The sequence below is a fragment of the Pieris napi genome, chromosome 17 (genome assembly GCF_905475465.1).
Source record: "Pieris napi chromosome 17, ilPieNapi1.2, whole genome shotgun sequence".
NCBI lineage: Eukaryota > Metazoa > Arthropoda > Insecta > Lepidoptera > Pieridae > Pieris > Pieris napi.
Window position 1 is genome coordinate 5,767,177 of NC_062250.1, and position 18,310 is coordinate 5,785,486.

An 18,310-nucleotide genomic window follows, 5' to 3' on the forward strand; every position below is an offset into this window, starting at 1 on the left:
ACCGGATGGGTTATTAAAATTAAGGCAAGAATTTTCACGCCATAATTCATATCGCTAGCCCACCCACAAACAGCCGTAGGCACAGTGAACATATGTTAGAAATATTCATTGTTAATATTTCTATACAATGAAGCAAAATTCAATTTGTTGGTAAAAGAGTCTTTAAATTCATATAACACATAGTGCAATCATTCTGTTTTTGCATTAAACTTAATATACGTTGAGTTATAACAATATTAACTATTGAAAAAAAAATTATAAATCGAAGATATTTCGCGTCCAAGTATTAATAAAATAAAAAATGAAACATTTCATAATTCCTACATGTAATGAACAAGAATATAGTTCCTTTAGCTTTTTAAGCCTCATCACAAACAATATTTATTTTATCAGTTCTGGAAAAATAAACCAAAATCTGAATTGTATTTCTGTTGTTGTCAGCTGCTGAAAATAAGCTGATAGAATGCTAATATTCATAAATTTATAAATTACCAATTTAAGAAAAATATACAAAATTCTTACTTTGGACTTACACAGTACTCGTGAAATCATTCGGTGTCAATGTGGAAGTGAAATTAAATACATTCATGAAAGATAAAATCTCGAGAAAAGAAATAAATATATTCTTTATTTAAATTTACTTTCTATTGCAATAAAAAGTGTACCTCAAAACAATAAACTGATGGTGGATAGAAATTTGGTGACGCTGAATTTTCACTAATATGTAAATCAAGCTCATTTTTGGCTAATAACTTGTATTTTTAAGCCGCTTAGTTTAATTACTGAATAATTAACTGTCAACAAGTTAACCTTTTATTTATTTTATTTATAAAAGCTTGGCAACGCTCGGCAAACTCACATATAAAGTAAAAACAAAAGTTTTAATGTGACACCTTAACAATCATGAAGTAAAGAAAAACATCAATAAAAAATATAAAAAAAACGAAAATGTATTTCAAAGTGTGATTTGAGAAATTGTGCATATTCAACTCTAGCTCACTTATAATACTTGATTTTTTTAAGTATGAAAATATTTCCAAAACCACAAATTTCAGTATAATATTTTACCAGGATGGAGAAAGCTACCGACGCCTAGAGTTAGATTAACGTATCACACCTAATTCATCCACGCACATGCAAGTACATAATACAATGTTATTTATACTTCATTCCAGGTCAACACGGTGATCCTCGATGTGTCTACGTGCCGCCATCCACAGGTCAAACCTACTTCTCATTTAGAATCGCCTATGCCAAGTGCGGCACCAAACCTGGTAAGAATTTGTATATTATCTTATGTATATGTTAACGTAAAATTGTAAACACCGTTAGATTGTAATCTATCTCGCGAGATTATAAACTGTCGAAAGATTGTCAACTCAACATACTGCTTGCAATTTAACGTATTATTATTCGGTAGTTATATGAAATTGTTGGGAAGTAAAATTAATCTGTAATTGACCAAAGAAGTTTGAATGATAACTAAGTTAGTGTAGTACAATCTACCGAATACTGATAACCGATAACCGATAGATTACAATCTAACGGTTTTTACAATTTTACGTTAACATATACTTACGGCTTTTTATAAAACGTGGACTAGACGTTTTGGTTACCATGGTTACGATGTTGTAAAATAATGATAAGCGTGTTTTCTTATTGCAAAAACAAATTCAGAACATTAATAAAACTGTTTATTTATTTTATATGAAAAAAAAAACTATTTCTTTTATACACTTTCACTGGTCACAGGTGACTTCGAGTCATACTTTGTTATAGCATGCGAAATATTAAGACAGTTGTATAATTGTAATTCAATGTAAATCTTTGCATACTTGTCACAAAACCTTCAAAATATATTCGAATGTAAAATTTCGGTACATCTTAATTATTTTAGAAATAAAAAACAGCGTCTAATATCTAATATATAAAATTCTCGTGTCACAGTATTCGTTGCCATACTCCTCTGAAACGGCTTGACCAATTTTGATGAAATTTTTTGTGCTTATCCGGTATCTATGCGAATCGGCCAACATCTATTTTTCATCCCCCTAAATGTTAGGGGTAGTCCACCCCTAAATTTTTATTTTTATTTTTTAGACAAAATTTTTAATTTTTATTTTTTTATGATACAACATACAAAAATACATACAACCCCTAACTTTCACCCCTCTACGATCAACCCCTATTTTTTATTATAAATGATACACATGGCAAAACGACGTTTTCCCGGTCAGCTAGTAAATAATAAATTGCTATAACACTGAAAGAAGTCTCTGATTAGTTACAAAGGGAAACTTCACAAATGAGGTTTCCTTAATATCTTTTCATTTAATTAAGCTATAAGACTAAATCAGTGTAAGCTAGTTAGGCGACTTTCAACCCAGAGTGAGTTTGAAGTTTGAACCCCGGCTGGACACTAAACAATTGATAAATGTGCAATATCAGCTTGAACCAAAACATCGCGAGGAAACTAGCCCATTAAAAATTATAACACTTAATTATATAAATATTATTAAATTATTAAATAGATCATTTGGGCCTTCATACCTTATAGCTATAGATGTAGATGTATGTACACAATATGTACACTAGTTTTTAGCAAGGAATAGTTACTTGACATTCCGCGCGAATTATAGTGCATAGTCAATAGATTAATGATAGATAATTTTCTGTTCTATCATTCATAGGTCATGAGTTTCTTGTCAATGGGACTCGGGGCATAGTTATTATAACTGTCACATTCGTACATGATTATTTCCTTCTATTGAAAGGGGAATTGCTACACAATTAAGCAGCAAGTCATGTAAGATTTGAAACTCTTTAAAGATTTACTTCGTTCTTTATTTAAATTTCGTTACAGTAAACGTAAAATAAGACGTCTTCTGTATATAAAATATTAGTAAGTCTAAATTTAGATTTGAAAATCGAATCCTTTGTTGTTCAATTTAGTCTTAATACAAAATATACTTTATCTGATAAAGGCGCGTTTATAACATAAAATTACTGTCTATTTCGATTCTATTCTATTTCGCTAATACTCGATAGCGGCATGTATTTCCGTAAGCACATAGCCACCGTTAGCAAAGTCTCTTTTGTCCTCTCTCCCCTCTAATTCCTTCTAAATAAAAAGAGTCACATGTCTCTTAGACATAAGGTGAAATTGTACAAGGCCTGCCGTGCATGACCTACGCTAGCGTAGTCTTCGCGCATTGTGCCCCCCATATCCACCGGCTACAGGCCCTCCACTCTACGTGAGGGACGTCGATGGCCACCACGACTTGGAGCTTCCTACCATAGCCCTATGGATGAAGTTGGCTAAACGAAACTCCGACAAGGCTAAACGTCATCTCAACCCTTTGCTGCGTAAAAGCATCAATTACCCATTCTCGACAAAAAAGGCCCGTAGAAGGCCCCACACATGGCATGGCACATGTCCTAACGAATCTGGATGATCCAATCACGATAGCTAGTGACAAATTAAAAGCCGCCAGCGCGCAAAGAAGATTAGGTTAACCCGACTTCACCGGGGAAGGCGCGGACCTTTACTTCGTACTTCGCTCACTCCAGTGAGCTTCCGTCCTGCCCTTCAGGCGATTGACCACCCCGCGACGGCCCAAGCCGAGGTCCGAGCTTTGCTGAGTACGCCCTTGCGCTAGTTGCGGAAAAACTTTATATATACGTATAATGTACATATTATATAAGGCAGCGATATATAAAAGCGAGATTCCAATAAAAAAGAATTTAACATTATTTATATTTTTAAATAAAAAACTTTTTTTTTTAACGGATTGAAGTTATGTATTATTATAAATTTACAAAGAAAACCGATATAAATTTACAAAAAAGAAAAACAATCCGCGAAAATAGAGGACACCGTGAGCCATTTTTGCCAAAACCCTCCATCTTTTAGTCGATACCAACTCCGGGAAAATAAATACAGATAATGCAACTTTCTCTGCAGCTGTGATACTTTTTGACATTCAACATCTTTTGTCTTCAGTCACCGTGACCACGCACGCTGTAAAGCACGCGAAACGTCGGATAAATTTAAAATTATGTTTAAATAGTTGTAAATTTATAATAATACATAACTTCAATCCGTTCAAAAAAAAAAAAGTTTTTTATTTAAATGTATAATTTATTTATTTAAAGTAGTTATGTCAATCAAAGACAATACTATTATTTATATTTGTTAATGAATATTAATCATATTGTTTATAAGCAAATAAAACACTACATTAACATCGTAACATCCGAAGAAATAGCCGTGGCCCATTGTATCTTGGGTGGCTAATAAAGCTGCGTACGCATCAGTTGCAAATAATACACTTCTAAAATATTAACAAAACGTATATAATTTATTCTTTATAGAATGTCGGTTTACTATGTCTAGGCTTTATAAAAATAGTAACTATGGTAACCAACCAGCTTTATTTACTTACATTTATACTGTCCCGTGAAATTTAGGATCTAAAACAAAAACGAAAAAAAAAGGGTGCGTGTACTTATGTACGCGCGTAAGTTATACTTCTTTGCCATTATTAAAAATAGTTTTTGATTGCATGCAAATAATTAATTACAGTTAAATAATCAAAGACTGGAAAAGGAGTCATTATAGTCAATAAAGTTCAGTTTAAATTTGAAAAATTAAATAAATAAATATTTATTATTATTCTCTTACATTAAGTGTAACAAAAATTCTATTATTATTCGAATGTTATTTTTAAATTATGTCCAATGCCGTAGCATCTTCCGTGGGCAACTTCATTCTGTTAATTTTGTGTCACGGTGCGCGCGCATCGTAAAATTTCACTCTCATCAATTTTTCATAACGCGCCTAAAGGAGTTTAACTTCAAAAAGGGATATATTAATTGTTCTAGTGTAGATGCTTTTAGTTCTGTATCTGTAAACAATCATATAAAAATCGCCTATATATTTGTCAACCGTTATTTCGAATTCATTCAATTATTAACAGTGTACTCCCACCTTAAGCAACCACTTAGTGCATAATTTATATGACAAATGAATGGAAAACGCTAGCTAAGCCACATTCCACTGCGCCATTTCCGTTTTAAAAGCTATTTGAGAACACGCATGTTTCATGCGTTATTTTTATCTTTTACTAATGATGTACCAATACAATGGTTAGTGTCTTCTTGAAGGCTTACTTACGGTATACATAATGCTTTGTATATAACATTTAATATAGACCAGACATATTATTAGCCTAACTTAACTTAACTTCTTAATGTACCTTAGCATTTGAATCGTGGCACTAATTGTGTTTATTTATTTATTTCGTAATACAACAGCTAACATAAATTATGAATAACAAAAAACAATTACACTAAAGATATATATATATATAAAGTAATAAATACCATCACACAACACTGGCTGTGTTGATGGTGGTGTAAGGGTATGTACGTGAGAGTGTGTATGTGGGGTGTGCTCATGATGCAGGTGACTTCGCTCTACACTACACTTAAAACATGTGTCAGGTCCAGAAGGATGATCAAATTGCTTAGACAGATACAACCGACTCTACCTCTTGGGCCATTAATGTTTATTTATTTCCACATCATTATTATATAATATACAGTTACTACTAATACGAAAGAACGACACAATACCTTCGCCGATTAAAATACATTAAAAAATTATATTAATATACCTAAGTCTTCTAAATAACAATAAAAGCATCAATTATTACCTCTTCCGACAAAAAAGGCCCGAAGGAGGCCCCGACATGTACTAACGGATCCGGATGATCCAATCACGATTGCCAATAACAAATTAAACGCTCCCTTAAGGCAAACAGCTGAGATCTAAAAAAAAAGTGCGTGCTAAACTACACATATCAGAAGTGAAACTTCTTTGGTAAACAAATTTTTAAGTCTTGTTCATATTTATACAAATCTAAAACGTTAGATTTCCGAGACTTAGAGAGAAGGAATGTATGTTAGGAATTTCATGAATTTAACTGTCATTAAAATATTAAAAGTGTCGAAAATTTATACAAATAATTAATTTAATTTATTTCTTCGAAAATAAAAACACGTGGCATTTTAATTCACAATTCTTCATTTGGGATTTCAATAAATTATTTTGCATAAAATACAAAATTCTAATATGTCATAAATGCGACGGAGAGAAATTTATGAAATTTTAAGTTTAACAATAGAATTTCTATAAGGTAATTCGTCCTTCTCACTCTCTCTCAATCGGTCTCAATAGCTCTCTCCCTTTTCTTCGACAAAAACGCTGCACATCTTCGTGACGCTAACATTGGTATTATTGCGTTTCATCTGTAAAAAATTTACCCTCATCAAGAGATTTCTCTTTAAAAAAATCGAATAATATAGCAAGGAAATCTTGTGAACTCAGGCAGTGTACAAACTAATAGGTCTACCTCGATATTCTTAATTCTTATAATTAGTATTGTTATTCTAATTTAAAAAGCAACAATTAACATTTGAGTTGTTTTTGCTACTACAATTGCACACATCCAATTGCTGAGGCCAATTTATTTTTAATTGTTACATCACCCTATTAATGCTCCATACGGGGACATAATAGCGGATAATCATTTACAAAAAGCCTCTTGAGAAAGGTCACATAAACAATTGCGTTCTGTTTCACGATAAAGCCATTAAAGAAATCATTTTAAAGGTATTTTAAATGTTAACCTTTTCCGTTGAAAATAGCACTTTCTCTCATCGACATTAAAACTATATATAAACGTTATTTACGCTTTATCGCCGTTGGGAATTTAAGGAAAACGCATTTTGGCAACAAAAACGCGCGAATTACGACTATAGTCTTCTGTTGCCAGAGTAAAGAATTTGGTTTTTTCATAAAGTAGCAGATTAAGAAGCTTTTAATGGTTATTTTTTAATTGCTTATACGTGTTTATTTAAAAAAATATTAATGTTAATTCGCACATGCCGTATATTAATGTCAAAAGCATATTTCGTTGACTCAAACTAATTACTGTTATCCCAAAAAAGCGAATTTAATGAATTAATAATTTCTTATTAATACTCTATTTGACTAACAAGAGCCAATTCAATACATATTATTCACTTAACTTGGGTAATTATCTGAGAATTTTGCAATAAATCGCCATCCAGCTCATACGGTGCGTCGGTCTCATTTCAACAAAGTACGAAGTTTTTCTTGGCGATTCCTAGTTCCACTATGGCCTGTCTAACGGCAAACCCTCTTCGAATGCTATACACGCATTGTTTCTTGGAATCTCCACTCGCTCAGCCACATTGCATGCAAGGCACATTTTTCTATAACGCGACTTGGAGACGCCAATCCTGAAACTGCCTCTTTAGTAGGGTTACCTGTTAATTGAATTAAACAATTGCACGCAGTTGATAAATCAATGTTTCTTTGATTCATCTCCTATAGATGTAAAGAAATAATTATATTTCCTTGAGATTATTAATTACTGACGTTTTATTTAATTGTAATATGTAGAGTTTGTTAGTCTGTGGAAACGCCGCGAGTTTAAACTTGTTACTTGAATTTTTACAACTATTTTTGTTACAATATTTTCGGATTTTAATTTTGGAGGAATTTGATTTAATAATGTTTTGACATAATGAAGAAATAACAATATCTAAATTTTGTTTCCGTAATTATTTCATTTCGTTATTTTCATTACTTTGCTTGTATTCATGTATATGTTTTTTGGTTAATTAAAAAATATTTGGTTTAAAACTAAGGTTAGAATAATACTATAATTATTTCAGCAACACATTGGAGTTTTAGTCATCATATATTTCTCTCCTATATTTCTTTCAAACATTACATTTTTTGTATACATAAAATTAATAAAGGACATATTAATTTAATTACACTTTAAGGATTGTGATCAACCCTATATCGGGTCCTGCAGACGTCATGTTACAACCTCTCACATAAGTTTGGTACGGCAATGCAAAATACATTCTATTACTAAGTATAGAGAGTTCAATTAAATGGTATTCACTGAATTAGCACGTAATGCTTAGTATTCACTGGGCTTAGGTATCTCTAACGAAATTACTTGTAATAAATCATGTTGTTTGTAATTTGTAAAAAATCCCTTTTATACTATGCAATGTTTGGTGCTTGTGTTTTAGCTTAAAAGCCTTCTTGATAATGATGACGTTTTAGTACAAGAAAGGTACAAAACAAATAAAATATTACATAATACTTACTATACTAGTAGTAATTAAACGGAATGTATATCACGCCTGTAAGTAGATCTAATGCGCATAAGTGTCAGAATCGCTTAAAGCCAGTCAATCAGCGTTCTTCAGAAGTATTCAAGTTTTTGTTCAAGTTCAACCGCGTATAGTCCTAGCAATAATCAAGATTTAAAAATTAACACTACTCTACTACTTTATTACAAACTAACTGCCCCCGCGAACTTCGTTTCGCCTTAATATGATTTTTTAGCCTACCTTTATAGTAACTTCATACCAACATATAGAAAATTTTGGGCTTTTCCGGAATTAAACTCTAAGGACTAAGTAAAACTATGCATTTCCATTATATTTTTAAAAAAAATCCCATTTTTCTCTCCATAAAAACCTTCTTCAGAGTTCAAGGAATAAATAAAAAAATACTCGAATTGGACTAGTCTTCGAGATTTGCGCCTAGCGCGTATTTTGCATTCCATATAATATATAGATCTATCTTACGTAATACATAATTGATTAAACATATTGTTCGAAATTGTTAAAAAAGAAATAAGGCAAAAAGTTAGGTTACTAAAAACGCCTCGTCCAAAAAAGAAACTTATACTTATGAAAGTGAAAAAAAATAGTTCTATATTTTCATTTACTGCTGGTTGTCAAATCAATGGCGTAGAAAGGACAAGAAGAACTGGCAGTAAATTCTCTGTCACTCTTTTAAATCGCCAAATTTTTTTTTACAAAAAGTTTGTAAACTGGTGCTTACCTTACATTATACTCCTAAGCACATGTTACAACAGTTAATTATTGTAATTAAATAAAAAAAAATGAAATATATGATTCAAAAGTCAACTGGATATATCCTACAAAGCCTATAATATAATATATTCAAACATGTTTTCTTACTGAAAGTATAGTATCCCATCATTTCACTAAACGAATAAATGTTGTCACCTATCCCCCATCTATAAGAACACCTAAACTATTGAGACATACATTATCTTTTAACATGTAAAAACATCATAACGTGCGGGTATTATGTTAAGCCGCTACTTTATCGTAGCAAAGTGGCAATTAAAACATGTATTTGACGATCGTTTCATGGAGAAGGGCGTAATAAAGATGTGATCTTAGTATGAAACAAGATTACACTAATTTAACTAGATATGTAATAATGAGTGGGATGTCTAACGTTGGCGTAGTAGATATAACCAGAATTTTTTGTGAAACTGTATTATTCATACTTACATAGTATACCGATTTTGAAGAGTTTTATAATCTATTCTAAATAGAATACCGGAGTATGAATTTTGTTTTGCCTAAATTTAATCGTTATATAATTTAATATAGCTTAAGAGTATTTAACTTCCTTTGCATGTTCGACTACAGATCATAATTGAAATCTCAAAATTAAATAGTTGCTTTAGATTTGCATGATATTCAGATCACCTCTAACATCCATCCCAACGGAGTATGAGGCTTATGGATAGAAGAGTGAATTTTTGTCTCTCACTTGGGCCAATATGGCGAGTCTCAACACAAATTACCCACCGCGCCGCCTAGTTGGATAGCATATAAAGTCAAAAATTATTGTTTTTAGTAATTTACACATTAACAAATCTTTAAAATTTCCAGACCTACATGGCCAGTTCTACGAAAATACAGTAGTGGTTCAGTATGACAAAGACCTGCTAGAAGTGTGGGATGAGGCCAAGAGGTTGCGCTGTGAATGGTTCAACGACTATGAGAAGACTGCTTCGAAACCTCCTATGGTGATAGCTGACTTGGATGTTGTGCAGTTAGATTTCAGAGGTATGTCATATAATTATCATAGCATAGGATGTTATTTGTTTTATATTGAGTTTGTAAAGAAACGAAATATGGTTAAGGTCTTTATAACTTTTTGTTCAGCCTATTATTTCTTTATTGCATAAACAAAATACACTAAGGGTACATAAACAAACGCTGACGTGTTTAAACTTTGGTGCTTGAAGGGCCACACCAAAGAAAATATAATGAATATCATTAATACAAATAAAAAAATAAAAACACTATAAATCCAAGAGCTCGCTGTCTTAACGTAACGCAAGATATATAGGTACAATTATATATTCCGGTTGCATTCGTTCAAATATATGTAATTTCTTTAACAATTACAGAGTTTTATTTATATAACATCTTTGTTCCTTTAAGTTGAAACTATTTTATTAACCGTCAGTTGGGATCGAGAAACGCTCGCATAGTTATTGTATAGAATAATATAAATTATGTATAAGGAAAATTATTAGCATGGACCCCATGTGGCTTACTGTTGGGCTATATATAATTAGTGGTAATTGCGATAATAAACACATTACAATTATGGCTTTTCAAGTGGTATAAAATTCAGCAATTTGTAGAAAAGACGTTTGGTATTATATTTTCATTTCAATTTCTGTCATACATTCAAAAACAATTAAATATTCTAGTCTAGTCGACAAGTTGAAAATGGAACAAAATAGAGATACTACTCTTAAAATTATGTGCGATAGCTCATTGGATCCGGAATGACGTCTAGAAAAATGTGCTAAAAGAGTGTATTAGCACATAAAAAATTGCAAAAGTTATAGACCATTAAAGATGAAAAAAAAATGGCATTTAGTTTTTTGCCAATATTTAATAAACTATTAATATTTAAGAAATTTCAAATAAAGATTCTGAAAGAAGAGGAAATTTCCAATAAAAAACTCCTGACTCCCGGAACTCTATATCCATTATTTATAATGTTAATTTAACGCTGAAAATAGGTCTGCGGGTGACATTTTTAGGATTCGCGCGTGGCGTCAAAAGCGAGTACGGCACATTAATTAATTTATTTAAGGTATTGAATATTTTTTTTTAAATTTGAAAAAATTATGGTGTGTTCTGAACACTATAATTAATTTATTCCCGTTGAAAATTTTACTTAAAGTTAATTTTTCAACAAGTTAAATAATTGTTAACTAACGAAATTTTCTCGAACGACCGTCTTAATTGTAAGTGAAAAAAAATGTTTAAATAATGGTCGTAAAAATATTTCGCTTCGTAGAGCCTTTCTTACATACATACTTAACAAGATCGTGTCATAAAAGTTAAAAAAATATTTATACTTTGTTTATAACAATTTTTTTACTTAAACAAAAACTTAAAAATCCATGTAATGATGTTAAAAAAAAATTTTTTTTCTAAATCATCATATAATCGTTTTTTTATTAATACAAGATATTTATTGATTTGCAAAAAAAAAAATTCCCGCCATTTTTTGATAAAATTTTTTTAAACAAATTGATTAAATCAATATTTTTAAAAAAAAATTTAACACAACTTTATTACATTAAAAATTTTATGATTTTTAAAAAAAAAAATTTTCCTTAATAACAATTTTTAATAGTTTATAATCGTTTTTTTTAATTTTCTATTGTTTAAATAATTAGTTAAGAAATTTTTTTTTTCCTAAAAATCATAATTGACAGTCTTCTATAAAGTAACAGAAAATTTTTTTTTTTAATCAACAATTCTATTGTTTATTAACTTACCAATTTGTTATAAACAAATATTCAACCTTTGTTTATTTTTTTTCTAAAACTTCTAAAATTAACAAAAACAACCATATATAACAAAGTATAGAAAAAAATTTTTTTGTAAATTTTTTGATTATCATGAATATTACTTTTATTTAAAATTAAAATTTTTTTTTTCTATACTTTGTTATATATGGTTGTTTTTGTTAATTTTAGAAGTTTAAGAAAAAAAATAAACAAAAGTTGAATATTTGTTTATAACAAATTGGTAAGTTAATAAACAATAGAATTGTTGATTAAAAAAAAATTTTTTTCTGTTACTTTATAGAAGACTGTCAATTATGATTTTTAGGAAAAAAAAAATTTCTTAACTAATTAATTAAACAATAGAAAATTAAAAAAAACGATTATGAACAATTAAAAATTGTTATTAAGGAAAATTTTTTTTTTTAAAAATCATAAAATTTTTAATGTAATAAAGTTGTGTTAAATTTTTTTAAAAAAATATTGATTTAATCAATTTGTTTAAAAAAAATTTATCAAAAAATGGCGGGAATTTTTTTTTTTGCAAATCAATAAATATCTAGTATTAATAAAAAAACGATTATATGATGATTTAGAAAAAAAAATTTTTTTTTAACATCATTACATGGATTTTTAAGTTTTTGTTTAAGTAAAAAAATTTTTATAAACAAAGTATAAATATTTTTTTAACTTTTATGACACGATCTTGTTAAGTATGTATGTAAGAAAGGCTCTACGAAGCGAAATATTTTTACGACCATTATTTAAACATTTTTTTTCACTTACAATTAAGACGGTCGTTCGAGAAAATTTCGTTAGTTAACAATTATTTAACTTGTTGAAAAATTAACTTTAAGTAAAATTTTCAACGGGAATAAATTAATTATAGTGTTCAGAACACACCATAATTTTTTCAAATTTAAAAAAAAATATTCAATACCTTAAATAAATTAATTAATGTGCCGTACTCGCTTTTGACGCCACGCGCGAATCCTAAAAATGTCACCCGCAGACCTATTTTCAGCGTTAAATTAACATTATAAATAATGGATATAGAGTTCCGGGAGTCAGGAGTTTTTTATTGGAAATTTCCTCTTCTTTCAGAATCTTTATTTGAAATTTCTTAAATATTAATAGTTTATTAAATATTGGCAAAAAACGAAATGCCATTTTTTTTTCATCTTTAATGGTCTATAACTTTTGCAATTTTTTATGTGCTAATACACGCTTTTAGCACATTTTTCTAGACGTCATTCCGGATCCAATGAGCTATCGCACATAATTTTAAGAGTAGTATCTCTATTTTGTTCCATTTTCAACTTGTCGACTAGACTATTCAGTAAATTCCCACTATTAAAGACATTTAATATCCGTTTGACAATATGTAGGATTTTTATTTGTATGGGCTTTTTTCATAATATGACAATAAACTTAAGGTAGATTCTCGCATTGGTAAACTAGACCTTCAATAGTATTCTTTATAGTCTTAACTGGTTAATTTTGTCCTAACAATTTTTAAATCAAATTTGATTAGCCATCATAATGTATTAAATGAATCGTTGTGTCCAAGGGCGCCCATGTATCCATGGGCGGTATAACATAACATCAGATGAGCCTCCTGTCCGTTGCCTACGTAAAAAAATACAAGTAACATAATCAAGTAGCAAGATTACATAACTGATTCAATGAAGACTATTGCTGATTTGGCTAAGATCTTAGGGAGCGTTCAAGTATTACGTAACGTATTTTGGGGGGGGGGGTCCTTTTGTAAAACGTTACGATGCGGGGCAGGGATTAAATTACGCGTTATTGTTAATATTTTTTTCGACTTACACCACATAATATTAACTAAAGAGTCACTAGGTGGTCACGAAACGTTTTACTATACTTGGGTACTGAAAAACGTTAGGGCGAGTAACATGGGGGGGGGGTCAATAATCTCCAAAAATTACGTTACGTAATACTTGAACGCTCCCTTATCTATAAATCTTTACATTTGACCTTCCCAGGTGACAACGTGGACTGTTGGATGGAAATACAAGCTGGTAAAGGACCTTGGGCCGCTCCAGTTTCTGGAATAGTGCCGCTGGGTTCCACGCTTACTCTCGTGGTGGCCATTAACGACTATCGAGGTACGTATTTTGTCTTAATAAATACTAATTAGATATACAATGTATTTTTGTATGTAATGATTAAACTCTAACTTCTTTCAAAATCTTATAACCTTGAGAAAGCTTTGTTATGATCTGTTATTGTTATTAAAGAAATAGTCGAAATAGAATGTAGTTACTTTGCTAATTTAAGTGTTTATTAAAATATCACTAGAAAAACTAATTACTCCCAGATAGTAGTTACGAGTTAGAGTAAAAAAATTAGTACAAATATGTATTAGTAGTACCTCAAGTTGGTATGAACGCAAATACGTAATACATTTTTTATGAAGTGTTATTTTTTTTCAAATTATGGGCCTTTACAAAATAATGCTAATTGAAATTCCGTTTATTTTGCAGTATATTAGGAAAAATATAAATATCGCGCTTTGCAATGCGTATCTAGATCTTGCTTTTACCTTTTTGATTAGAAAAATAAATTGGACTCCAAAACCAGAAGCAAAAGTTTCAAATGTGTTTTTCAAAAACATCGACCAATTTTTTTTATTCCAAAAATTAGCTCAAAGTATATTTTAAGTATACTAGAAGCTTCATAGTGCGATGGTTATTAGTTAGGAAGATAGGTATTTTTTTAATATTCGGTTTAATCATAGAGGTATGATTTAACAAATTCCACGACACTTTTTTTCGCTGTCCGCTCCACGCGAAATGCCCCAATAACATTTTAAGGTCTAAGCGTTATAATGATAACCTAATTTTGTAAGACAAATGGGCAAGCTATGCACTTTCATTTTGATAACCTCACGAAAGTTCAGATAATACGATGTCTTGTTGCAACGAGAAAGTATGAATATATGCGAAGATTAACATTGCACAACTATAAATTTAGAGTTAATTTTCCGCCTCTAGAAATTGTTGAATACCTGTGTTAAACTAATCTCAATTAATGTTCTCGGCATGCAGGGAAAGGTTAAATTCCAATGCCTGAAGTTATTAGTAAAAGATGCGTAAAATTGTTGTATAATAAATACTACCGTGGGTTTCAAAACCAGGGTTGTATATGCAAAATTACTAGAAGGTATTCTTTGTAAATTTTTTTATGGCTCTGGCACGGTTTGTGCATTAGCCAGCGTCAAGTATAAGATTTTTATAATTCGTGCTTTTTGCCTTAGAAATTCGACCATGTCCTGCATGTACGGTTTAGGCACTCGCCCGGTACCGCACAACCCTCCCAAAGGCCGAGAACAAATTTAAATTAAATTAAAACTTGCCCCCGAACCGGGAATCGAACCCGGTACCCTGAGGGGTACCGGTAGGTGAGCCTAGCTGCCACTTAATAAGACCGCTAGGCTATGAGGCCCCTAAAAATAAGCGCCCAACGTGGGGCACGAACCTTTGTCAGTATTGGCCTAGTAGCTTCTTGCTCATTTAAATGTCACTCGAACGTTGAAGGAAAACATCGTGAGGAAACCGCCATACCTTAGACCCAAAATAGTGTCGGAGTGTGCCATCCTTGAACCTAGGACGGGTTCGATGCCAGCTGTGCAGACTTGCTTGGTAAGGAAAACCAACATGCCTTAGTGTGTCGGCGACGGAGTCACGCACAAAAGGCTGATCACTTACTTGCGTAATATAAAAAACAAATGATTACAAAACAGATACAGAAATTGGAGCCCCAGACCTTTAAAAGGTAGCGCCCCTGTTTTTTATAGAAGGTGTGGCCACATTCCGATTACATATTAACCGCCTGATTCATAAAAAATCCTTTATGAATCATCTCTTTCTGTCAAATTGTGTTTACGCTATGATGAAAAGAGACGAACTTAAATCGGTTTAATTAGACTGATTTTTTAAAATAAAATGATTAAAATTTTAAATGCTCAATTTAAAGTGCGTTCAATCCTCGGCAAACCAATGTTTTTTTTTATTTTATTGCGTAATACTTTCTCATACGATGAGGGACTGAGATAAAACTAGCATCTCTTAGATGTAAACATATCAGGGATGATGACTTGACTATAAGGAATCATCAATATACATATGTAAAAATGTTTGGTTAAGATCGATGAAGTGTTGTAGCGCCACTGGTTGAATAGTATATCCGCGCCGGTTCTTTGTAACTTCGAATAATATTGAGGACGTTTTTGCACGCAATTTCAATGTAGTTTAGTAGATATATGTACAAAACTGAACATGAAATTGCTATTTTTGGGGCTTATAGAGTAGGTACTGGAGCTGTGTTTGAATGACAGCTGACCTCAGATTTCTTACAAGCGAACTATTGTATAGATTCACAACTCTATACCCATTCAATCTATTTCAATTAATTTTGATTTGCGGTTTTCCGAGCACTAATGCTGTAATAATTGACAGCTATTATTTGGTTTTTACTCCTCAACACCAGTTAGTACGGTAACATCACTTAAGTAATAATATAAAACGAAATACAGTATAAAGATATTTGTTTGAAAAAAAATTGATTTAAATTAAAAATGAATAAATAGAAAATTTAAATAAATTAAAAATCGTTGAGCGAAGAAATCACCAGCTCTGCGGTCACCGGGGACAATTAAAATCTTTAATTTACTCGAACCCCACGGCGCAAAAGTCTACTGCAAAGGGAGAGAAATAAGATATTGGCATTTGTTTAATACTATACAAATAATGGTTTTATAAGTGTATATAATATTACGTTATTTGGATAAATCAGTTTTCAATAGAATTATTATTAAATTAAATAATATTGATTTCAATAAATAGGAACGTACGTATTCTTCATTTCGAATTCAACGCGTATTTCTTTAGTACAAACTCTGTGCAGATGACAAATATTAGTCTTATAAGATCTTCATGCACTTAAAATAAAAATTAAATTATACTTTAAAATAAAATAATGCCAATGAAATCATAATATAAAATCACGTTTTAATGTAAAATAATTTGTATTCAAATTTTTTAAGGAGGATTAATTAATTTTAATTGAGATAGTATCATAAAAAGGACTATATTTTATCCTAATTATACGCAGACGAAATTGCGTGCATTAACTATTAAGATTTATAATCGCCTTGAATAACAGGCTTTAGAATGAGTGGGTGTTGAATAACGATAACAAATGCTATTATTGACTTAACTAGCCGCGTTTAGGCCTTTAGATTTTTATTGAGGTTCCGTTAGTTTTTTAGTATTAAACCATCTATCAAATCGTAAATTGTCTATGGTCACACGCACACATCTACAACGGATTTAAACGTGAAGTCCATTATTCAATTAATTCGTTTTGAGTGTATTACAGCAACCGCTGACTACAACATATTAAAATAAAGGACGCGTATTTTTTAAAAACAAAAAAAAATTAGTCTGAATTAAAATTTTAAATCTTTTTATATATAATTGAAAAAAAGTGGGGCTACAACATTTTGAGGTCTGGGTATCAGATTTCTATATGTGTTTCATGATCATGTGTCAATCTTATAGACAAGTAGGTAGCCTTCTGCCTGACGCACGCCGTCGACTTTTTGGGTCTACGATATTCCTCACGATGTTTTCCTTCACCGTTCGAGCGAATACTAAATGCACACATAGACAGAAAGTCCATTGGTGCACAGCCGGGGATCCAACTTACGCCACTAGGCTAACGCTGCTTAATATCAAATACCATCGAATAAAACGTACCTCAATAATTTACGAAATTCTGAGAAAGTTATGTTTCAATAGTTCAAACATCGATGTCACAGGTCGTGTGAAAATTATCTAGGAATTTAACGTATACATAGAAATGACATCATTTTGGTTTATGGGAAACAGTTAATCACATAACGGTCAAGAATTAAGATAAAAACTCTCATTAAATTATGACTTTAAAACTTACTAATAGGCTACAGATGGTTGCTTGCCAAACTAAATAATTAACTTTATTAATTAATTGGAATTAACAAAAAGCTTTAAATTTGATGATTTAGAGGTGTGTGAATGTGTGGGTGAATACGCAGACAATAAAAAAGTGTTTTTATACAACAAAAAGCTGTCACTGAAACATATTTTTATTTTATTTAAATTGAATTGATCCTTACATTTATATAAATTTGCCTCCGCTAACTTCGTTTCGCTTTATCAGATTTGTTTTCCTTAGCCTACCTTTTTACACGCTTTATATTAGCTTCACCTGTATGTATGTAACCGATTCCTTCGGACTCGATTTTGACCCACTTTAAACGGACAGATTTTATTCAAATTTTGCGCACCTGTCAAAGATCGATGACAGTCTAAATTAGGAATTATTTTTCGTTTGATATTATCACTTTTTAGTTTGATGTGCTTTAAAAGCGTGTTTTTTAGTTTTTTTTAACTATTATTTATTTTTATTAGTAGTTACATACCAACATATGATTTTTTGCTGTGCTACCCCATAGAGACTGTTCGCATTTCTAAAGTACTAAA

General features: G+C 30.9%; 1 protein-coding gene across 1 annotated transcript in view; it reads left to right on the forward strand.

The window, feature by feature from the left end:
• Positions 1 to 18,310, forward strand: part of LOC125057964 — an 82,736-nt gene that overhangs the window by 54,794 nt on the left and 9,632 nt on the right. The window contains exons 5-7 of the mRNA XM_047661939.1: positions 1,176 to 1,274; positions 9,832 to 10,008; positions 13,769 to 13,891. Coding sequence (XP_047517895.1) covers positions 1,176 to 1,274; positions 9,832 to 10,008; positions 13,769 to 13,891 — 399 coding nt within the window. The remainder of the gene's footprint in view (positions 1 to 1,175; positions 1,275 to 9,831; positions 10,009 to 13,768; positions 13,892 to 18,310) is intronic.